Here is a 24,330-nt window from a genome sequence, read left to right as displayed (position 1 = left end):
AGAAAATGCGTAACACATTTTTCATTGCCGAGATCATGCAACGGATGTTCCTAGTGGATTGTGTATATGTCTCAACCTCGTCGACACTGGAGTCAGACTCCGTGTCGACATCTGTGTCTGCCATCTGAGGTAACGGGCGTTGTTTGAGCCCCTGATGGCCCTTGAGATGCCTGGGCAGGCGCGGGCTGAGAAGCCGGCTGTCCCACAGCTGTTACGTCATCCGGCCTTTTATGTAAGTAGTTGACACTGTCGGTTAATACATTCCACCTATCCATCCACTCTGGTGTCGGCCCCACAGGGGGCGACATCCCATTTAATCGGCCTCTGCTCCGCCTCCACGTAACCTTCCTCATCCAAAATGTCGACACAGCCGTACCGACACACCGCACACACACAGGGAATGCTCTGACTGAGGACAGGACCCCACAAAGTCCTTTGGGGAGACCGAGAGAGAGTATGCCAGCACACACCAGAGCGCTATATAATTTAGGGATTAACACTATATTGAGTGAATTTTTCCCAATAGCTGCTTGTATATACAATATTGCGCCTAAATTTAGTGCCCCCCCTCTCTTTTTAACCCTTTGAGCCTGCAAACTACAGGGGAGAGCCTGGGGAGCTGTCTTCCAGCTGCACTGTGAAGAGAAAATGGCGCCAGTGTGCTGAGGGAGATAGCTCCGCGCCTTTTTCGCTGACTTTTCTCCCGCTTTTTTATGGATTCTGGCAGGGGTATTTATCACATATATAGCCTCTGGGGCTATATATTGTGATATATTTGCCAGCCAAGGTTTTTTTTTATTGCTGCTCAGGGCGCCCCCCCCCCCAGCGCCCTGCACCCTCAGTGACCGGAGTGTGAAGTGTGTATGAGGAGCAATGGCGCACAGCTGCAGTGCTGTGCGCTACCTTGGTGAAGACTGATGTCTTCTGCCGCCGATTTTCCGGACCTCTTCTTGTTTCTGGCTCTGTAAGGGGGACGGCGGCGCGGCTCCGGGAACGAACACCAAGGCCAGTTCCATGCGGTCGATCCCTCTGGAGCTAATGGTGTCCAGTAGCCTAAGAAGCCCAAGCTAGCTGCAAGCAGGTAGGTTCGCTTCTTCTCCCCTTAGTCCCTCGATGCAGTGAGCTTGTTGCCAGCAGGTCTCACTGTAAAATAAAAAACCTAAAATAAACTTTCTTTCTAGGAGCTCAGGAGAGCCCCTAGTGTGCATCCAGCTCGGCCGGGCACAGAAATCTAACTGAGGTCTGGAGGAGGGTCTTAGTGGGAGGAGCCAGTGCACACCAGGTAGTCCTAAAGCTTTTTTTAGTTGTGCCCAGTCTCCTGCAGAGCCGCTAATCCCCATGGTCCTTACGGAGTCCCTAGCATCCACTTAGGACGTTAGAGAAAATTGGAATACCACACACCCCTATCTTCTTCTACCTCCTTCTTGTCTTTCTTTCCTTTACGTTTTTCTTTCGTGTTCTTTCTTTCTCTTCTTTGTATGTTAAGCTTAATATTGCTTAGGCAGGACTGATTAATATGGGATAATGAACCTAGATACTGAACACTAATATCGGTTTGATTTATTTCTGTCCAATAATTGCTGACCTTTTCTTTTGTGAATTGTGTCCCCTGTATTAACTGCTCATATGTTTACAATGTTTATTATGTTAAAACACTAATAAACACTTATTTCAAAAGAAAATAAAAAAAATGTTTCAGCAAAAATTATATCAAGGTAAAAAAATAACTATACGAAAGGGGATAAGGGAATGGAGAATCCTGTTGTAGAAGTTACAGTATACTTTGTCTCTTCGGGAGAAAAAAAGCAAAGTTTCATGGTCTCCTGACCAGCACAAACCATATTTGTACTTGCAAATATGTACACTTTTAAATCTTTTGAATAAAGCTTTATTTTTTTTAATTTTTTACCGACCCTTTATTTGGATTTATGGGCTGTTATAGTACATTTTCCTTGTTACACTGACATCAGCATAGTTAAAAATTAATGATCAACGCTCCATAATTCTCCATCATTGTTGAGCATCCACTACAGTACAACAGTAGTCCAATGTCTACCTTTGTCATTTTTATATATATTTTCTGTATATAGTGAGTTGTTATATTCCACCAACTGTACAACAGTATACACTATGATCTCGTTTTCTTTACCTTTAATTTTAGAACCACAATGCTGGGAGAACATTATATTACTTTTACACACCAATAAGACAGAGAAAGGGCCAGGACAAAACTCCAGATCTATAAACTACAACCCAACCCCTAGAATTGAAGTTGAATAGTTCTAACATCCCAGACTCCATATGCCTGGTCTTCAAGAATTTCAGACAGTTCTGGGGCAAATCATCCACAACACTAGACCACCCGGTCAGTGATTGCACTAAGTGGAAAAAAATGTGGGTCCTACCCCACTGCTTCTGGGTCACATCACATATCATGCTTTTGAGCTCCTAATGTAGCATCAGACCTCACATGCCCTACACATACACCAAGAGAAGTCACACTCATATTTTCAGTATGGATAATGCTTATAATTACATTGCCTTGATCTTACACAGCCAACAGGTGCAGCACTGGGGCAGAGAGGGGGGTGAAGGCAGGCAGCAGTTGGGACAGCGCTGGAGTCAGTTTGGCCAGTGCTTGGGGCAAGTGGCAGATGGGATTGAGGAGGTTAAGGGCAAGCAGCAGATGGGATTGAGGGGGGTTAAGGGCATGTGGCAGTTGGGGTAGGAAGGGGGTAAGGGTAGACAGCAGCTGGGGCAGGCAGTACTGTGAACAAAACTTTAAATGACCATATGCACTGAATACTTGCACATCACAGAATCAGCAAATACAGTAGGTGTTGCACTATATAGCAGTAATAAAGCAGCACAGTAATACTGTAGTGCCATTGTCTAGGCACATATGACCAGCTATATAACAGGGCACCCAGTGACAGCGGATGTGGTGTTGCCCAGCAACTCCCAGTTGTAGGTGGCTTGATGCCATGTCACGTGATGTGGCACCATGTCACCTGGTTGAACTTGCTCTATATATTGCAGCACTCTTTCCTCAGGCAATCCAAGTTTATTTTTGTTTGGTATGTGGAGGCTGAAGCTACAGGTAGGCATACCCACAGGTAGGGTGTGCGCTGGATGTTGAGGTGCAGCTAAAGTGCTACTGGTTTCAAATAACAGAGTGGCATGAAGGCATGAAGTAAAGTAGACAACGCAGGCGGCATGGCGATTGGCTGGGTAGACACTGTTGGAGGTGTCTGGCTGGGGAAGCACTGTAGGCGGTGATTAGCACATGTATGCACAGCCAGATCATGTAGGAATTACTCATGATATATTTGCAATCACATATTTGCGATCACTGCCCAGGACCCAACAGGGACTGGTCCTATTGCACGGAAAGGCAGATACATCCAGGTTCTGTCTCAGAATAGTATCAAATGCCTAAAATTTGCTACTGTGCATGTGCTCTATGCAAAAACTCACCATTGGCATCTATGCTAAGCCATCCATATGACTCAGAATGAGGCCCTATTTGTAAGAAAAATATTACCGACTTAGCATATCAACTTGGATGGTTTGTTTGGCACAGAGTCCTCTTCAAAGCCAAACATTTCACAATATTTAAATAGCTATTTAATAGCTTAAAAGTACTGTAATATTGTCATGAAGATGGTAGAGTACGGATTATTGACTAGCTTCACAATAACCCCACTATAATTGTGTGTGTACTACAAATGAATGACTCCACATTTAAACATACATTTAATTTATTCTAAAGCAAACTCAGGATTTTTTTTCTTTTCTTCTCATTTTCTTTTATAGCAAATTCTATCACATACATGTTAATGCAACAAAAATTTGAAAGAAGACAAAAAAAAAAAAAAAAAAAAGAAAACAAATAAAGAAACCCAAAGAGCTGATCTGTACAACTGCCATGATACACGGGAAAGGGAAAATCAAGATATAAATACAGAGATGTAACATGACCAAAAAAAAAACAACCAAAAAAAAACATGCATATTAACCAAGTATTCATTAATTCATAACTTGTGTCTTTAGCCTTCTCCACCCCACCACAATGGGGAACCCCTGACAAAGATCCAAGATCTCATCAGTTTACACATTGACAGGGTCTATAAATAATATACAGGGTAGCTGCTTGCAATGCTATTATGCACGTTAGGGGAGAGTTGTGATACATAGTACTCTCAAGACGTGTTCAGGCTGTTAGTAGGCAACATAAGAAAGTTCACTGACTGTGAACCTGGCAAATGAGAGACATGCCTTCAAAATTTATGCACTACAGTATTTTAAAGTGGGAGGGTGGGTTCATAAGTGGTTTCCTTTTTTCTTGTGTTGAAATAATTTCTCAGTGATAAAGTGTTCTCAGAAATAACTACCAGCTGGGACTGGTGGTCATTTTGATGGCTAGAGGTCAGTACCCCAAACAACTGTATGTTTCTCACTAGGATCCATTTAATTTTTCTCAGACTGCTGCCATTCATTTGGAAGGAACAAGAAATCCTTACAGTGTCATAAAATTATTTAAGACCAACACCCTCTTTAGAAATGTACAGTATGCTGCACAGACATTGGGAGCTGCTGTGAATTTGAGTAATAATGGTCATTACGGGAAAAATATCCAACTCCATCATTACAGACATTGGATCTTTCCTCGTGTTTGTAGTATGGATTAGTCAGTGATTAATCTGCTACATGGAGGGTCGGAAATAGCCTGTGTCTGTAACTCTGCACAATAGTTTAATATAGCACCTTCATGAGTGGACATTTTCCATATGTTTTCCTCCTGGAAAGAGTGGGAAAAGGCAGCATTCCAGAAATTGGAAGTGCAGCCTTGGAAATAATCTCATACATACAGTGCCAAAGTCTCCATCAATATTAGAAGGAAAGTGTGAGGCATTCTATTTACATTGTGATTAAATATTTTATAAATAAATCAAACGAACACTAAAAATCAAAATAAGAGTCTAAGATGATTCCCTCACCTGTGCTGCAGAGTCACATTGGACAGACAAAATAGCAGAAAGAACAGGAGTAAGCTCATGGATAAGGTTATCCACAGATGGATCAGCATGGGTTGCTGCGGATATGCTCTGATACAGGTAAGATATATCTGGCCTTGGAGACATGTTTGGGGAGACTGGCTTATGAATACAACCACAATGATTATCTATCTGGCTGTAATAGATCTGGGATCACATCCAGATGTAGTGTGTGCAGGTCCAGCCTCAGTCACTTACTATCATTTGAAATAAAAGAGGGAATATCTCTATAAAAAGACATTTGTGAATGTTTTTCCTTATTTTATATCACGGCTAATCTGCACAAATAATGTGGTTATATTAAACGTCTTATTGTGCTACACAGGCAAAATGTGTAATATCTAATATGTCAGTTATTCTTAACTTTTTATCAGTTTTATTGGCAGCGCATTCCAACTATAGCAATGTCATGTGACTCACGTGTAAAACCCTTAAAATATTTTTAAACCTTTACCTTAATAGGGAATCTCAAATACAGAGTTTAAGACTTTGTCATACCTAATAGATCATATAATATAAATCACTTGATAACATTAGCATATGGTGTTCACAGATAAGTAATGGCGACCTGCCAGCATTTACACCATTTAGACAAGTTTAAGAAAAAAATGCTCCCCCATAAACTAAAATTGTTGTGTTTAAAAGATATAACATCCTAATAATCCCTGATAAAATGCTCTTTATATGGCAGATCAGATGTAGCTGCTGACCTGTCAGTTCAAGCTCCACAGCACAGATCATTTGACACATTGGGCTGGATAATGCAATGCCAAGAACCAGCGAAAGGAAAAAGGTTAAATTTAAATAACAACATCATCTCCACTTGCTGAATGTGAAATCTTTTAATGTGTGCAGCTAAACACTGTGGATCCAGCTCCCTCTAAAAGGGATATTACCAGCAGCTGTAAAATTATTTTGCTGAATATTTACAAAATAAAACAGCATAAACAAAAAAAAAAAAAAAAAAAAAAAGAATTTTAGGGCGCAAACCTTGGTTTGCTTGTAAATTCTAAAGCCAGTTCAAATGCAAAATTTTCCTTATGGGAATTTTTTAGTTGCACCACAAATCTCTGTGTACATTCAATTCCAAAAGCAACAAAGAAAAAAAATTCACATACAGTTTTGTTAAATAAAATACTGATTGCAACAAATATTGGGAGGTGCATTTTCAGAAAAGGTTTGAGAGGCACCGCTGATCGCTTCTTCACCTTGCAGCTCTAGATGGGGCTGTTTTTAGGAATTCATAACAAATGGACAAGAGAAACACCATTTTCTTGACTAATGAAACCCTTTCAGCGCTGGAATCCTCGCCAGCCTTTCCAGTGATGAAGTAGTAGTTTCTATTAGTGTTAATATTTAATGGTCCGCCACTGGACACACCCTGTGTATGGGAGGTGCTGGCGTGGTCTCTGCCGACACTTTCTAAAAGCCACTCAGGACTGAACCTGCCCACTAACTGTGCGTGGAAACATCCGAAGAGGAGCTGCTGTTGCTGTTCGTCGTCTGGGCTCTTTTAATGTACAAATTCAGAAGTTTCATCTGGGAGGGGAAAAAAATCTAAAATCATTATTCATCACAGAATAAAACATGTCAGCCAAATTTGAACATTACACCTAAATTAATAGTTTGAATTTTTCTTTTTTTACTGGTACCTTAGGCCTTGTTGACACACACACTAAAATCATGCATTTAAATGTGTGTTCATAAATGCGCTTTAACATGTATAATCACAACATTCTGGATCTTTACACAATATCTATAAAGTAAATGTTTTGCATCAAAGTAATCTGCACCATGTGTTCATTAATATTGATAAAATAGAAAATATTGTCATAAGTCATTTTAAGGTTAGTAAAGTACATTCAATAATACTGGCGCTGCCCAAAAATGGCAGCACCCAATGTCCTCAATGACAATGTGTCCTTCAACATCTACATATTCTATATTCTACCTTGTCATACCATTGTTGGATAAAGAAGTGAAAGGTAGAGAGGTTTTCAACTACGACAGGAATTTTCCCCAATCCAGCTTAGTCTGGTACAGACATTACAGAAAGTAAGTCAGATGTCAGGGTTCGGGTTGCAGCAAGTGACAGATGTGGAAAGTGAATGTTTGAACATGACAGATTTGAAAATGAACTTGTAGTGATTAACAAGCTCTGTACTGGGGAGTTGTGACTTTACCTCCTTTATCAATACTGTATAGTTTCTACAATCACATGGTTATATTCCAAAGTACATTTCTGTGTAGAACAGGTCTCTTTATAGTGACAACCAGTGGATTATATTTAAATCAAAATGAAAAGTATTACAACAGTAAACTCCGTTTTATAATTCTAATTTAGAATTTTGAAGTTGAAACACATACTTCACATTACATGTCACTCATAGGGGTATATTCAATAAGAGTCGGATCCATTCATGCATTTGTCGGAATGGATTCGACAACCCCTATTCGATAGAGTGGCCAAATCAAACTGTTGGATTTGAGCCTTATCTGACTGTCGGATTTGGCCAGTGTCCGTGCGGCTGTCAGCAGCTCCCAGTGTGTGAACACAGGGAGCTGCTGGAGCCGCACATCATGGCCGCCCAGTGCCGCGCTGCAGGGAGAGAAGTGCCTGGCCGGGGGGGGATGGCCGTCAAGGTACCTGCCAGCCCCGCTCCCCGTAGCACGCCGCACCGCTCCCCATAGCCTGCGGCACTGCTCCCCGTCTCCTCACATCAATCCAACTTTTTTTTGTTGGATTGAGATTGTCGGAAAGGGGGCCAAAACCTGTCGGATTTGGCCCGTTTCCGACAGAAGCACCCTGAACGGAGGCTATTCCACGTGTTTTACGACAAGTCAGGATATCCCAACTTGTCGGAAAAAAAACTGGCCATATTGAATAGGTTGGAACCCCTTCCGACCGATATCTGTTGGAAGCTGCCGTCTTTCCAGCAAAATGGCAGCTTCCGACAGCTATTGAATACACCCCATATAATGAAAAAAATAAGATTTTACACTTACCGGTAAATCTATTTCTCGTAGTCCGTAGAGGATGCTGGGACTCCGTAAGGACCATGGGGAATAGATGGGCTCCGCAGGAGACATGGGCACTTTAAGAAAGACTTTAGACTCTGGGTGTGCACTGGCTCCTCCCTCTATGCCCTCCTCCAGACCTCAGTTAGAGAAACTGTGCCCAGTGGAGATGGACAGTACGAGGAAAGGATTTTTGTTAATCCAAGGGCAAGATTCATACCAGCCACACCGTATAACCTGTGATAAACTACCCAGTTAACAGTATGAACAAACAACATAGTCTCGGTCCAAACCGATGAACTATAATATAACCCTTATGTAAGCAATAACTATATACAAGTCTTGCAGAAGTCGTCCGCACTTGGGACGGGTGCCCAGCATCCTCTACGGACTACGAGAAAATAAGAATTTACTTACCGATAATTCTATTTCTCGGAGTCCGTAGTGGATGCTGGGGTTCCTGAAAGGACCATGGGGAATAGCGGCTCCGCAGGAGACAGGGCACAAAAGTAAAGCTTTTACAGGTCAGGTGGTGTGTACTGGCTCCTCCCCCCATGACCCTCCTCCAGACTCCAGTTAGGTACTGTGCCCGGACGAGCGTACACAATAAGGGAGGATTTTGAATCCCGGGTAAGACTCATACCAGCCACACCAATCACACCGTACAACTTGTGATCTAAACCCAGTTAACAGTATGATAACAGAGGAGCCTCTGAAAGATGGCTTCCTAAACAATAACCCGAATTAGTTAACAATAACTATGTACAAGTATTGCAGATAATCCGCACTTGGGATGGGCGCCCAGCATCCACTACGGACTCCGAGAAATAGAATTATCGGTAAGTAAATTCTTATTTTCTCTATCGTCCTAAGTGGATGCTGGGGTTCCTGAAAGGACCATGGGGATTATACCAAAGCTCCCAAACGGGCGGGAGAGTGCGGATGACTCTGCAGCACCGAATGAGAGAACTCCAGGTCCTCCTTTGCCAGGGTATCAAATTTGTAAAAATTTACAAACGTGTTCTCCCCTGACCACGTAGCTGCTCGGCAGAGTTGTAATGCCGAGACCCCTCGGGCAGCCGCCCAAGATGAGCCCACCTTCCTTGCGGAATGGGCCTTAACAGATTTAGGCTGTGGCAGGCCTGCCACAGAATGTACAAGTTGAATTTTGTTACAAATCCAACGAGCAATCGACTGCTTAGAAGCAGGTGCACCCAACTTGTTGGGTGCATACAGTATAAACAGCGAGTCAGATTTTCTGACTCCAGCCGTCCTTTAAATGTATATTTTTAAGGCTCTGACAACGTCCAACAACTTGGAGTCCTTCAAGTCGTCTGTAGCCGCAGGCACTACAATAGGCTGGTTCAGGTGAAACGCTGATACCACCTTAGGGAGAAAATGCGGACGCGTCCGCAGCTCTGCCCTATGTCGAATGGAAAATTAAATAAGGGCTTTTATAAAACAAAGCCGCCAGTTCAGATACTCTCCCGGCCGAAGCCAGGGCCAGTAACATAGTCACTTTCCATGTGAGATATTTCAAATCCACATTCTTTAGTGGTTCAAACCAATTGGATTTGAGGAAATCTAAAACTACATTTAGATCCCACGGTGCCACCTTAGGCACCACAGGAGGCTGTATATGCAGTACTCCTTTGATAAAAATCTGGACCTCAGGGACTGAGGCCAATTCTTTTTGGAAGAATATTGATAGGGCCGAAATTTGAACCTTAATAGATCCCAATTTGAGACCCATAGACAATCCTGATTGCAGGAAATGTAGGAAAACGACCCAGTTGAAATTCCTCCATCGGAGCACTCCGCTGCTCGCACCACGCAACATATTTTCGCCAAATACGGCGATAATGCTTCGCGGTGACTTCCTTCCTTGCCTTTATCAAGGTAGGAATGACTTCTTCTGGAATGCCTTTTCCTTTTAGGATCTGGCATTCAAACGCCATGCCGTCAAACGCAGCCGCGGTAAGTCTTGAAAAAGACAAGGACCCTGCTGAAGCAGGTCCCTTCTCAGAAGTAGAGGCCACGGATCGTCCGTGACCATCTCTTGAAGTTCCGGGTACCAAGTCCTTCTTGGCCAATCCGGAGCCACTAGTCTTACTCCTCTTTGCCGTATAATCCTCAATACCTTTGGTATGAGAGGCAGAGGAGGAAACACATATACCGACTGGTACACCCAAGGTGTTACCAGCGCGTCCACAGCTATTGCCTGCGGATCTCTTGACCTGGCGCAATACCTGTCCAGTGTTTTGTTGAGGCGAGACGCCATCATGTCCACCATTGGTTTTACCCAACGGTTTAATAGCATGTGGAAAACTTCTGGATGAAGTCCCCACTCTCCCGGGTGAAGGTCGTGTCTGCTGAGGAAGTCTGCTTCCCAGTTGTCCACGCCCGGGATGAATACTGCTGACAGTGCTATCACGTGATTCTCCGCCCAGCGAAGGATCCTGGCAGCTTCTGCCATTGCCCTCCTGCTTCTTGTGCCGCCCTGTCTGTTTACATGGGCGACTGCCGTGATGTTGTCCGACTGGATCAACACCGGTCTTCCTTGAAGCAGAGGTTCCGCCTGGCGTAGAGCATTGTAGATTGCTCTTAGTTCCAGAATGCTTATGTGAAGAGACTTTTTCAGGCTCGACCACACTCCCTGGAAATTTCTTCCCTGTGTGACTGCTCCCCAGCCTCTCAGGCTGGCATCCGTGGTCACCAGGATCCAATCCTGCATGCCGAATCTGCGGCCCTCCAATAGATGAGCCTCCTGCAACCACCACAGAAGGGATACCCTTGTCCTCGGCGACAGGGTTATCCGCAGGTGCATCTGAAGATGCGACCCTGACCATTTGTCCAACAGATCCCTTTGCATGGAATCTGCCGAAAGGGATTGCTTCGTAAGAAGCTACCATTTTTTCCCAGGACTCTTGTGCATTGATGTACAGACACCTTTCCTGGTTTTAGGAGGTTCCTGACCAGGTCAGATAACTCCTTGGCTTTTTCTTCGGGAAGAAAAACCTTTTTCTGAACTGTGTCCAGAATCATCCCCAGGAACAGCAGACGAGTTGTCGGCATTAATTGGGATTTTGGAATATTCAGAATCCATCCGTGCTGCTTTAGCACCTCTTGAGATAGTGCTGAACCCATCTCTAGCTGTTCTCTGGACCTTGCCCTTATTAGGAGATCGTCCAAGTATGGGATAATTAATACGCCTTTTCTTCGAAGAAGAAATATTATCTCGGCCATTACCTTTGTAAAGACCCGAGGTGCCGTGGACAAACCAAACGGCAGCGTCTGAAACTGATAGTGACAGTTTTGTACAACGAACCTGAGGTACCCCTGGTGTGAGGGGTAATTGGAACGTGGAGATACGCATCCTTGATGTCCAAGGATACCATAAAGTCCCCTTCTTCCAGGTTCGCTATCACTGCTCTGAGTGACTCCATCTTGAACTTGAACTTCTTTATGTACAGGTTCAAGGACTTCAGATTTAGAATAGGCCTTACCGAGCCATCCGGCTTCGGTACCACAAAAAGAGTGGAATAATACCCCTTCCCTTGTTGTAGAAGAGGTACCTTGACTATCACCTGCTGAGAATACAGCTTGTGAATGGCTTCCAAAACCGTCTCCCTTTCTGAGGGGGACGTTGGTAAAGCAGACTTCAGGAAACGGCGAGGTGGCTCTGTCTCTAATTTCAACCTGTACCCCTGAGATATTATCTGCAGGATCCAGGGATTTACCTGCGAGTGAGCCCACTGCGCGCTGTAATTCTTGAGACGACCGCCTACCGCCCCCGAGTCCGCTTGCGAAGCCCCAGCGTCATGCTGAGGCTTTTGTAGAAGCCGGGGAGGGCTTCTGTTCCTGGGAAGGAGCTGCCTGTTGCTGTCTCTTCCCTCGTCCTCTGCCTCGTGGCAGATATGAATAGCCCTTTGCTCTCTTATTTTTAAAGGAACGAAAGGGCTGCGGTTGAAAGGTCGGTGCCTTTTTCTGTTGGGGAGTGACTTGAGGTAGAAAGGTGGATTTCCCGGCCGTAGCCGTGGCCACCAAATCCGATAGACCGACCCCAAATAACTCCTCTACGCATCGCCTGTCCACTGTCGTGTCCATAAAGCTCTTCTGGCCGAAATGGACATAGCACTTACCCGTGATGCCAGTGTGCAGATATCTCTCTGTGCATCACGCATATAAAGAAATGCATCCTTTATTTGTTCTAACGACAGTAAAATATTGTCCCTGTCCAGGGTATCAATATTTTCGATCAGGGACTCTGACCAAACTACCCCAGCACTGCACATCCAGGCAGTCGCAATAGCTGGTCGTAGTATAACACCTGCATGTGTGTATATACCTTTTTGGATATTTTCCATCCTCCTATCTGATGGATCTTTAAGTGCGGCCGTCTCAGGAGAGGGTAACGCCACTTGTTTTGATAAGCGTGTTAGCGCTTTGTCCACCCTAGGAGGTGTTTCCCAGCGCTCCCTAACCTCTGGCGGGAAAGGGTATAAAGCCAATAACTTCTTTGAAATTAGCAGTTTTTTATCGGGGCACCCCACGCTTCATCACACACGTCATTTAATTCTTCTGATTCGGTAAAAACTACTGGTAGTTTTTTCACACCCCACATAATACCCTGTTTAGTGGTACCTGTAGTATCAGCTAAATGTAACATCTCCTTTATTGCCAAAATCATATAACGTGTGGCCCTACTGGAAAATACGGTTGATTCGTCACCTTCACCACCGGAATCAGTGCCTGTGTGTGGGTCTGTGTCGACCGACTGAGGCAAGGGGCGTTTTACAGCCCCTGACGGTGTTTGAGGCGCCTGGACAGGCACTAATTGAGTGTCCGGCCGCCTCATGTCGGCAAACGACTGCTTAAGCGAGTTGACGCTATCCCGTAATTCCACAAATAAAGGCATCCATTCTGGTGTCGACCCCCTAGGAGGTGACATCCTCATATTTGGCAATTGCTCCGCCTCCACACCAATAACGTCCTCATACATGTCGACACACACGTACCGACACACAGCAGACACACAGGGAATGCTCTATACGAAGACAGGACCCACTAGCCCTTTGGGGAGACAGAGGGAGAGTCTGCCAGCACACACCAAAAAGCGCTATATATGACATGGATAGCCTTATGATTAAGTGCTCCCTTATAGCTGCTTTTATATTAATATATTGCCATTTATTTTGCCCCCCCTCTCTGTTATACCCTGTTTCTGTAGTGCAGTGCAGGGGAGAGACCTGGGAGCCTTCCTGACCAGCGGAGCTGTGACAGAAAATGGCGCCGTGTGCTGAGGAGATAGGCCCCGCCCCTTTTTCGGCGGGCTCGTCTCCCGCTATTTAGTACATTTAGGCAGGGGTAAATATCTCCATATAGCCTCTGGGGCTATATGTGAGGTATTTTTAGCCTTTTTAAAGGTTTTCATTTGCCTCCCAGGGCGCCCCCCCCCCCCCAGCGCCCTGCACCCTCAGTGACTGCCGTGTGAAGTGTGCTGAGAGGAAAATGGCGCACAGCTGCAGTGCTGTGCGCTACCTTAAGAAGACTGCAGGAGTCTTCAGCCGCCGATTCTGGACCTCTTCTTGCTTCAGCATCTGTGAGGGGGCCGGCGGCGTGGCTCCGGTGACCATCCAGGCTGTACCTGTGATCGTCCCTCTGGAGCTTCATGTCCAGTAGCCAAGAAGCCAATCCATCCTGCACGCAGGTGAGTTCACTTCTTCTCCCCTCTGTCCCTCGTTGCAGTGATCCTGTTGCCAGCAGGAATCACTGTAAAATAAAAAACCTAAGCTAAACTCTCTAAGCAGCTCTTTATGAGAGCCACCTAGAATTGCACCCTTCTCGGCCGGGCACAAAAATCTAACTGGAGTCTGGAGGAGGGTCATGGGGGGAGGAGCCAGTACACACCACCTGACCTGTAAAAGCTTTACTTTTGTGCCCTGTCTCCTGCGGAGCCGCTATTCCCCATGGTCCTTTCAGGAACCCCAGCATCCACTTAGGACGATAGAGAAATAGATTTACCGGTAAGTGTAAAATCTTATTTTCTCTAACGTCCTAGAGGATGCTGGGACTCCGTAAGGACCATGGGGATTATACCAAAGCTCCCAAACGGGCGGGAGAGTGCGGATGACTCTGCAGCACCGATTGAGCAAACAGGAGGTCCTCCTCAGCCAGGGTATCAAACTTATAGAACTTTGCAAAAGTGTTTGACCCCGACCAAGTAGCAGCTCGGCACAGCTGTAGTGCTGAGACCCCTCGGGCAGCCGCCCAAGACGAGCCCACCTTCCTAGTGGAATGGGCCTTAACCGATTTCGGTAACGGCAATCCTGCCGTATAATGCGCCTGCTGAATCGTGTTACAGATCCAGCGAGCAATAGTCTGCTTTGAAGCAGGTCCGCCAACCTTGTTGGCTGCATACAGGACAAACAGTGCTTCTGTTTTTCTGATCCTAGCCGTTCTGGCCACGTAAATTTTCAAAGCCCTGACCACATAAAGGGACTCGGAATCCTCCAAGTCACGTGTAGCCACAGGCACGACAATAGGTTGGTTCATATGAAAGGATGAGACCACCTTAGGTAGGAATTGAGGACGGGTCCGCAACTCTGATCTATCCATATGGAAAACCAGATAGGGGCTTTTATGTGATAAAGCCGCCAATTCCGAAACTCGCCTAGCCGAAGCCAAGGCTAACAACATTCCAAGTGCGAAATTTCAACTCCACTGTTTTAAGTGGGTCAAACCAATGTGACTTAAGGAAACTTAACACCACGTTAAGGTCCCAAGGCGCCACCGGAGGTACAAAAGGAGGCTGAATATGCAGTACTCCCTTCACAAAAGTCTGTACTTCAGGTAACGAGGCCAATTCCTTTTGAAAGAAAATGGATAAGGCCGAAATCTGAACTTTAATGGAGCCTAATTTTAGGCCCAAACTCACTCCAGTTTGTAGGAAGTGAAGAAAACGGCCTAGATGGAATTCTTCCGTAGGAGCATTCCTGGCCTTACACCAAGAAACATATTTTCGCCATATTCGGTGATAATGTTTAGACGTCACGTCCTTCCTAGCCTTTATTAGCGTAGGAATGACCTCATCCGGAATACCTTTTTCCGCTAGGATCCGGCGTTCAACCGCCATGACGTCAAACGCAGCCGCGGTAAGTCTTGGAACAGACAGGGACCTTGTTGTAACAGGTCCTGCCTTAGAGGAAGAGGCCACGGATCTTCTGTGAGCATTTCTTGCAGATCCGGATACCAGGTCCTTCGTGGCCAATCTGGAACAATGAGAATTGTTCTAACTCCTCTTTTTCTTATTATCCTCAACACCTTGGGTATGAGAGGAAGAGGAGGAAACACATATACCGACTGGAACACCCACGGTGTCACTAGGGCGTCCACAGCTACCGCCTGAGGGTCTCTTGACCTGGCGCAATACCTTTGTAGATTTTTGTTGAGACGGGATGCCATCATGTCTATTTGGGGTAGTCCCCACCGACCTGCGATGTGCGCGAAGACTTCCTGATGAAGTCCCCACTCTCCCGGATGCAGATCGTGTCTGCTGAGGAATTCTGCTTCCCAGTTGTCCACTCCCGGAATGAACACTGCTGACAGAGCGCTTACATGATTCTCCGCCCAGCGAAGAATTCTGGTGGCTTCCGCCATTGCCACTCTGCTCCTTGTGCCGCCTTGGCGGTTTACATGAGCTACTGCGGTGATGTTGTCTGACTGGATCAGAACTGGTCGATTGCGAAGTAAGATCTCCGCTTGACTTAGGGCGTTGTATATGGCCCTTAGTTCCAGGATGTTGATGTGATGTGTCTCTTGACTTGACCAAAGTCCTTGGAAATTTCTTCCCTGTGTGACTGCTCCCCAACCTCGGAGGTTCGCATCCGTGGTCACCAGGATCCAGTCCTGAATGCCTTCCAGGAGGTGAGCACTGTGCAGCCACCACAGGAGAGATATCCTGGCTCTGGGAGACAGGGTGATCCTTTGATGCATTTGTAAATGAGACCCGGACCATTTGTCCAGTAGGTCCCATTGAAAAGTCCTTGCATGGAACCTGCCGAAGGGGATGGCCTCGTACGATGCCACCATCTTCCCCAGGACACGGGTGCAGTGAAGCACTGAAACCTTTTTTGGCTTTAATAGGTTCCTGACCAGAGCTATGAGCTCCTGAGCCTTTTCCATCGGAAGAAAAACCTTTTTCTGTTCTCTGTCCAGAATCAGGCCCAAAAAGGTCAGACGCGTTGTAGGAACCAGCTGGGACTTCGGAATATTGAGAATCCAGCCGTGCTGTTGCAATGTCCTCACTGACAGTGACACGCTGTCCAGTAACTTCTCTCGAGATCCCGCCTTTATGAGGAGATAGTCCAAGTATGGGATAATTGTGACACCCTGCTTGCGCAGGAGCACCATCATTTCCGCCATTACCTTGGTGAAAATTCTCGGGGACGTGGAAAGCCCAAACGGCAACGTCTGAAATTGGTAATGACAGTCCTGTACCGCAAATCTCAGGAACGCCTGGTGAGGAAGAAAAATCGGAACATGAAGGTAAGCATCCTTTATGTCCAGGGAAACCATCCAATCCCCCCCCTCCAGGCTGGCGATGACCGCTCTGAGCGATTCCATCTTGAACTTTTTCAAGTACAGGTTCAGGGATTTCAGATTCAAAATGGGTCTGACCGAACCGTTCGGTTTCGGAACCACAAACAGGGTTGAGTAATACCCCTTTCCTTGCTGGAGAAGAGGAACCTTGACTATCACCTGTTGCAGGTACAATTTTTGAATTGCAGTTAACACTAACTCCCTTTCTGACGGAGAAGCTGGCAGAGCCGATTTGAAAAACCGGCGAAGAGGTATCTCTTCGAATTCCAGCCTGTATCCCTGAGAAACAATCTCTATTGCCCAGGGATCCACCTGTGAGTGAACCCAGACGTGGCTGAAAAATCGAAGACGTGCCCCCACTTGATCTGGCCCCCCCAGGGAAGTCCCAGCGTCATGCGGTGGATTTTGCAGACATAGGGGGGGGGGCTTCTGCTCCTGGGAACTAGCTGTGTGCAGCTTTTTTCCCTTGCCTTTACCTCTGGCAAGAAAGGACGATCCCCGTACCTTTTTGCTTTTATTTGAACGAAAGGACTGCATTTGGTAATGAGGTGCCTTCTTAGTATGTTGTGGGGGAACATAAGGTAAAAAATTCGATTTACCAGCCGTAGCAGTAGAGACAAGGTCTGAGAGGCCTTCTCCAAACAACTCCTCCCCCTTGTAAGGCAACGACTCCATATGCCGCTTTAAGTCGGCATCCCCCGTCCACTGTCGGGTCCACAAGAGTCGCCTAGCAGAAATAGACATAGCATTTATTCTGGAGCTTAGTAAACAAATGTCTCTTTGAGCATCCCTCATATATAACGCAGCATCCTTGATAAGCTCTAGGGTCATTAGAATGGTATCCTTATCTAGGGTCTCAATCTCCGTAGACAAGGAATCTGTCCATGCTGCGACAGCACTACAAACCCAGGCCGATGCCATAGCCGGCCTAACAATAGTACCAGAATGTGTGTAAATGTACTTCATGGTAACTTCCTGCTTACGATCCGCAGGATCCTTGAGGGTAGCAGTATCCTGGGTAGGCAGTGCCACCTTCTTGGATAAGCGTGTCAACGCCTTGTCTTCTTTAGGCGAAGATTCCCATCGTATCCTGTCCTTTTGTGGGAAGGGATACGCCATAAGAATCCTTTTGGGAACTTGTAGTCTCCTGTCTGGAGATTCCCAAGCCTTTTCGCACAATTCGCTTAGCTCAAATGAGGACGGAAAGGAGATCTCAGGCTTTTTCTCTTTATACATGTGTACCCTCGTGTCAGGGAAAGGGGGTTCCTCAGTAATATGCAAAACCTCTTTAATAGCAATGATCGTGTAACGAATACCTTTAGCCACTTTTGGCTGTAATTTTGCATCCGCATAGTCGACACTGGAATCTGAATCCGTGTCGGTATCTGTGTCAGTGATCTGGGATAATGTGCGTTTCTGAGACCCAGAAGGTCCCGGTGCCACTGGGACAGGCATGGTCTGACTACCTGACTGATCCCTAGCCTCAGCCTTGTCTAATCTCTTATGCAATAAATTTACATTAGCATTCAAGACATTCCACATATCCATGCAGTCCGGTGTCGGCGTTGCCGACGGCGACCTGACAATCATGCACTTCCCCTCCTCCTTAGGCGAGCCTTCATCGTCAAACATGTCGACACACGCGTACCGACACACTCCACACACACAGGGAAACTCTTTTCTTAAGACAGGTTCCCCTTTAGGCCCTTTGGAGAGACAGAGAGAGAGTATGCCAGCACACACCCCAGCGCTATATGACCCCGGAGAAAAACACAGAATGTTTACCCAGTAGCGCTGCTGTAATGTATAATCGCCAATTATGTGCCCCCCCTCTACTTTAAAACCCTCTTTCACAGTGTGTCAAGCAGGGGAAAGTCCGGGGAGCTTCCTCTCAGGGGTGCTGTGGAGAGAAAATGGCGCTGGTGAGTGCTGAGGGAGAAGCCCCGCCCACTTGGCGGCGGCCTTCTGTCCCGCTCAAACTTAATAAAATATGGCGGGGGCTCTTTTATATACATGTACAGTGCCCATCTGTACATGTATATAGTCATTTGCCATAGGAGAGGTATTCTATTGCTGCCCAGGGCACCCCCCCTGCGCCCTGCATCCTTACAGTGACCGGAGTGTGTGAGGTGTATGGGAGCAATGACGCACAGCTGCAGTGCTGTGCTTACCTCAGTGAAGCACCTGAGGGCTTCTGCCGCCTCAGTAGTCTTCTTTCTTCCGGCTCTGTGAGGAGAACGGCGGCGCGGCTCTGGGATGAACGCCCAGGACGAACCTGTGTTCCACTCCCTCTGGAGCTAATGGTGTCCAGTAGCCGAGAAGCAGAGCCTATCATTTAAGTAGGTCTGCTCCTCTCTCCCTCGATGCAGGGAGTTTGTTACCAGCAGAGATCCCTGAAAATAAGAAAAAAAAAAAAAACCTAACAAAATGCTTTCTTAGCAGGAAACTCAGGAGAGCTCCCTGCAGTGCACCCATCTTCCTCTGGGCACAGTCAAAAACTGAGGTCTGGAGGAGGGGCATAGAGGGAGGAGCCAGTGCACACCCAGAGTCTAAAGTCTTTCTTAAAGTGCCCATGTCTCCTGCGGAGCCCGTCTATTCCCCATGGTCCCAGCATCCTCTAGGACAGAGATTTTCAACCTTTTACAACTCGCGGCACACTGAACAAGATATATATATTGCCAAGACACGCTCAAATATAATGGTGCTGCATGGTGCAGTTGCGTGTCCTAGGATGTCATGTCACAGCTTCTCCATAGGTAACATCTGAGCCATGTCTGAGAAGGCCAAAAGAGCCCTACACAGGCCTGAAATTAGAACTGGTTGTGCAACCACTAAACCCACCAGTATTGATCGTTCCAGGGTCTCAGTAGGGGCAGCACACTAACGGGCCTGGCTCTGCTTCTATGGCGGCACACCTGGAGACTGCTCAGGGCACACTAGTGTGCCACGGCACAGTGGTTGAAAAACACTGCTCTAGGACGTTAGAGAAACAGGGAATTTCATATTCCTGTTCAATAAAACACATAAATGCTGTGTTGTTGTTTAGATGTAAGTATATAGGTGAATATATAACCCTAGCGTGTTGTTGCTTGGTTCTACTAAATAAAATCTTTTCTGACATCCTTTAAAATATACCTTGCTTGTACACATAGGATGCAGCTAAAATGCTGGCTGTTGGGATCCCAGTGTTCAGGATACAGACGCCAAAATCCCGACAGACAATGACGGCAGCCGGAAAATACCGGCTGACCAGGGATAGTGCCACTTGTGGGTGTCCATGAAAGCCACAGAGTGGGAAAAGATCCTGTGGAGAGTGCAGCGAGCCACAATGCCCGCAGTGCTGCGAGCCCGCAAGTTTATCAATTTACCCTACTTTAGAGTGTGCGTGCTGAATGCTGAGAGGGGAGATTCTACTCAATTGCTTACGCGAAATAGGAAAAAGAGGAGCAAATAAAGGGAGAAAGGAAAATGGGAAGGAAATATTGGACTATGAAGAGATGTATGAAACAAAAGGTTGAAAAAAAAAATCCACTGAAAATTAGAGAAAGGCAGGACGAGTGATAGAGTAGAGAGGGCCACCTGCAGAGAGAACACTTTTGATGCCTTTTTCACCTCATATGGAAAAAAATAAAAATAAAAAAGCGCTTTGTATATTAACATTTACCCAGGTTTCCACAGTTAAAAATCCTTTTGTGACATTTAAGCCTTGAGAGAGCAGTATACAAAACTATTCACGTGCATTAATGTGGTTAGTTTAAGTAATGTAGTAAAGCATTTGTACCTTTTAGGCAGTCAACCCTTATTCTGGGCGTTCATTATAACATATACCCTTACCTTACTGCCTGTCAGCTGTGCAAGATAAGGTTTCAGCTCTTCTCCAATCACTGAATAAATCGCTACGAGACAGAAGACACTTGCTTTACGGACACTGCTCTCTGTATTATCGTAGCCCTGAAGAACAACAACAAAAAGAAAAAAAGCGGTTATCTTTTGCGTATGGTGGAGGGTGATCCTCCAATTACAGTGTGACCCTGGAGCATGAGGGGAGGAGGTGCGACCAGGTTTCATTAAGTTTAAGTATGGTTTATGTGCATATTTTTGGCTGTCACAGTCGAAGCTCACCCCTAACACTGCCTGAAAGTGACATCTGTGGTGAGTACAAACTGGGTCCCCCCAGTTCACTGTGCGGCTGAACGCGGGCGCGGCGTACGGGATCCCCCGTGTAGACTTGCACAAAGCCGCTTAGACTAGCAATTGTGATGTTTTTAAGCTGAAAGAAGACTTTGCCAGTATAATATATCACTATAGCTCCGGCGCCATTGGAGGGGGCGGAGTTTCCTCAGAGCGGGATCAGAGGCATTTTAGCGCCTTCTTCTGCTTACTGCAGTCATTCACAGCACACACAGCGCTTCCTGACTCCTCAGCCACGCTGGATATCTGATACAGGGTGTAGCAAAGGGGAAGAGCCGCTATTGTACAACTATCTGGGTCCTCTACAGGACAGAGGGGCAGATGTATTAACCTGGAGAAGGCATAAGGAAGTGATAAACAAGTGATATGTGCATGGTGATAAAGGCACCAGCCAATCAGCTCCAATATGTAAATTAACAGTTAGGATCTGATTGGCTGGTGCCTTTATCACCTTGCACATATCACTGGTTTATCACTTCCTTATGCCTTCTCCAGGTTAATACATCTGCCCCAGAATTTGTTAGTGTTTACTGTGATATAGTTAGCGGACAGCCTCACTGTACAGCTAAGGGTGTGCTGGTGTCCTTTTCTGTGAGTCTCCTCTCTCACATACAGTAGGGAAGGCTTGCAATATAACTGTCTGGGTGTATGTGTATGTTATTCTGCTTACCTTGAAACATGGGTAAACACAAGCTGTGCAGTGTATGTCACACCAGATTCTCTCCATTATCATCTGATTCTGTTTCATGTGAACAATGCAGTCAATATTCACAAATCAGTGAAGGGGCTAGGGGAGAGGGTCCAGAGCCCCACTGGCTAGGGTCTCTTAAAACTATGATGTCAGATATGTCATCCCAGCTCACTGCTAATGTACAGAAAACTCAACTACTACAACAAGCTGTTGCAGATTTAGCTGCTAGGGCAGATGCGGCACAGCTCCCCTCCTCTCATGCAGGACCACAAAAGCGTGGTTTACCTGCCCTACTCTCTCTGATACAGATGAGGATGTACAGGAGGATGGGGAGGACTTAGACCCCTTTAGTGGGGATCCCGATTTTGCCCAAGGTATTGAACCACTAATTCTGGCTATAAGGGATGTGTTAAAGCTCCCTCTAGAGGACGCTGCTTCACAGCAGTCATTTTTCTTTGTACAAAACAAGCCTAATGTCACTTCCCTGATTCTGCAGAGTTAGATGATCTACTCAAGCTGGCCTGGAAAAATCCAGACAAAAAAATTCCAAGTGTCCAAAAATTTTGTGCGCACTTTCCCATTTGCTCCTGAAGGTAGGAAATTTTGGGAGGAACCCCAAGGGGTTAATGTATCAGTCTCTAGACTGTCCAAAAAGGCGGTGCTGCCTGCCCCGGGCTGCTTTACCATAAAGGATCCTGGGGATAGGAAAATCGAGACTACACTCAAATCTTTTTACATGGCAGCAGGTGTATCGCAAAGGCCGGTCATTGCGGGTTGTTGGATGACCCATGCCATTCATTCCTGGGCCACTCAAATTCAGGGGGGCCTCTCGGGAGATATGCCCTTGGTCACTATGGTGACCCTCCTAAAACACATTCAGTACACTACATGTGTCCTCTGTGATTCGCTCAAGGAGATGGGGAACATTAATGCTAGGACTTCTGCCATGGCAGTGTCGGCGCGCAGGTCCTTGTGGTTGCGTCAGTGGATTGCGGACGCAGAATCCAAACGTAGTGTGGAATCTCTCCCCTTTTCTGGGGAATGGCTCTTTGGGGTTGAATTGGATACTTGGATTTCCAAAGTTACGGCTGGAAAATCCATGTTTCTCCCCTCTGAGGACCCGCCGGCGAGACGCTCCTACCGGGGCCATCTGTCCAGTCCTTTCGGTATCACAGATTTCGATCTAAGGCCAGAGGTGCCTCCAATGCGACTAGAGGCACCACAGTAAGTCCAGAAAGCCTGCAAGCACCAGCTCTCAGTAACAGACCACCAGTTCTGCTTCCGCTAAGGCCTCAGCATGATGGTGCCCACCCACCCTGAGGGGATCTCGAGGTGGGAGCTTGACTGCGTCACTTCAGCCGCGTCTGGAAGGCTTCCTGCCAGGATACCTGGGTCAGAGATCTCGTTTCAAGGCTACAAGCTTTTTCAAATCAAGCTTACCAGCTTTGGAGGATATGCAAGTTACGTTGCAACATGCCATTCTAACGTTTGTCCAGTCCCACGTCATGCGGCAAAGGGTTTTACTCAAACCTGTTTGTGGTACCGAAACCGGATGGTACGGTAAGACCCATTTTGAATCTAAGATCCTTGAATTCTTACTTGAAGGTGTTCAAGTTCAAAATGGAATCCCTGCGAGCAGGGATTGCGGGCCTGGAAGAACAGGAATTCATAGTCTCCTTGGATATAAAGGATCCATATTCCGATTTGGCCACCTCATCAGGAGTACCTGCGGTTTGCACTGCTGGACAATCACTTCCAATTCCAGGCACTGCCCTTCGGCCGGTCAACAGCTCCGAGGGTGTTCACAAAGGTGATGGCGGAGATGATGTTCCAGCTCCAGGTAGTAAACACTGTTCCATACCTGGACGACCTTCTGATCAAAGCAAGATCCAGGGAGCTTTTGTTGCTACATATCGACCGCTCTATCCAACTTCTGTCACGCCATTGGTGGAGCCTCAACTTACAGAAGTCCCACCTGGAGCCAACTCAACGGCTTCTGCTCCTGGGGATGTTGATGGATACTGTGGCCCAGAAGGTGTTCCTACCAGAGGACAAGGCGAGAACACTTCAGGAAATGGTCCGCATGATACTCCGACATGCTCGAGTGTCCATCCATCTTTGCAGAGGGTTGTTGGGGAAAATTGTCATCTCCTACAAGGTGATCCAATATTGCAGGTTCCATGACAGAACTTTTCAGCTGGATCTCTTGAGCAAATGGTCCGGTTCACATCTTCAGATGCACCGGATCATACAACTGTTGCCTCAGGCCAGGATTTCCCTCCTGTGGTGACTGCAGTCCTCCAATCTACTGGAGGGCCGAAGTTTCGGAATTCAGGATTGGGCCCTCCTCACGACAGATGCGAATCTACAAGGATGGGGAGCGGTCACCTAAGGGGCGCAGTTCCGGGGCAGGTGGTCAGCCCACGAAAGCCTCTTTCCGATCAACATTCTGGAACTTCAGGCGATCTACAATGCTCTGCATCAGGCCTCTCCTCTGCTCAAGGATCACGCAATCCAGGTACAATCGGACGCCACAGCAGTGGCGTATATCAATTGACAAGGAGGGACAAAAAGCAGAGCCTGCGAGAGGTGTCAAAGATGCTCCTCTGGGCGGAAAGAAATGCAAGAGCAATATCAGTAATTTTCAATCTGGGTGCGGACAACTGGGAAGGGGACTTCCTGAGTCGTCATGATCTCCAATCGGGGGAGTGGGGACTCCACCAAAAGGTGTTCCAGCAGGTCATCAACCGGTGGGGCTGCCGGCAAATCGTC

At 46.5% G+C, this 24,330-nt stretch overlaps 1 protein-coding gene across 34 annotated transcripts in view; it reads right to left on the bottom strand.

Annotated features, from left to right (window-relative positions):
* Positions 1–3,743: 3,743 nt before the first annotated feature.
* CLASP1 (cytoplasmic linker associated protein 1) overlaps positions 3,744–24,330 on the bottom strand; it is a 773,091-nt gene continuing 752,504 nt past the window's right edge. For all 34 annotated transcript variants that reach the window (XM_063933995.1, XM_063933998.1, XM_063934002.1 and 31 more), the window contains 2 exons: positions 20,511–20,627; positions 3,744–6,596 (listed from right to left, as the gene is read on the bottom strand). In XM_063933995.1, the coding sequence (XP_063790065.1) occupies positions 6,510–6,596; positions 20,511–20,627 (204 nt within the window). In that variant the 3' untranslated portion in view covers positions 3,744–6,509. The remainder of the gene's footprint in view (positions 6,597–20,510; positions 20,628–24,330) is intronic.

This window comes from Pseudophryne corroboree, chromosome 7, assembly GCF_028390025.1.
Source record: "Pseudophryne corroboree isolate aPseCor3 chromosome 7, aPseCor3.hap2, whole genome shotgun sequence".
Lineage (NCBI taxonomy): Eukaryota > Metazoa > Chordata > Amphibia > Anura > Myobatrachidae > Pseudophryne > Pseudophryne corroboree.
Note: the sequence above shows the minus strand (reverse complement) of the source record. Positions and strands in the feature narration are given on the sequence as shown.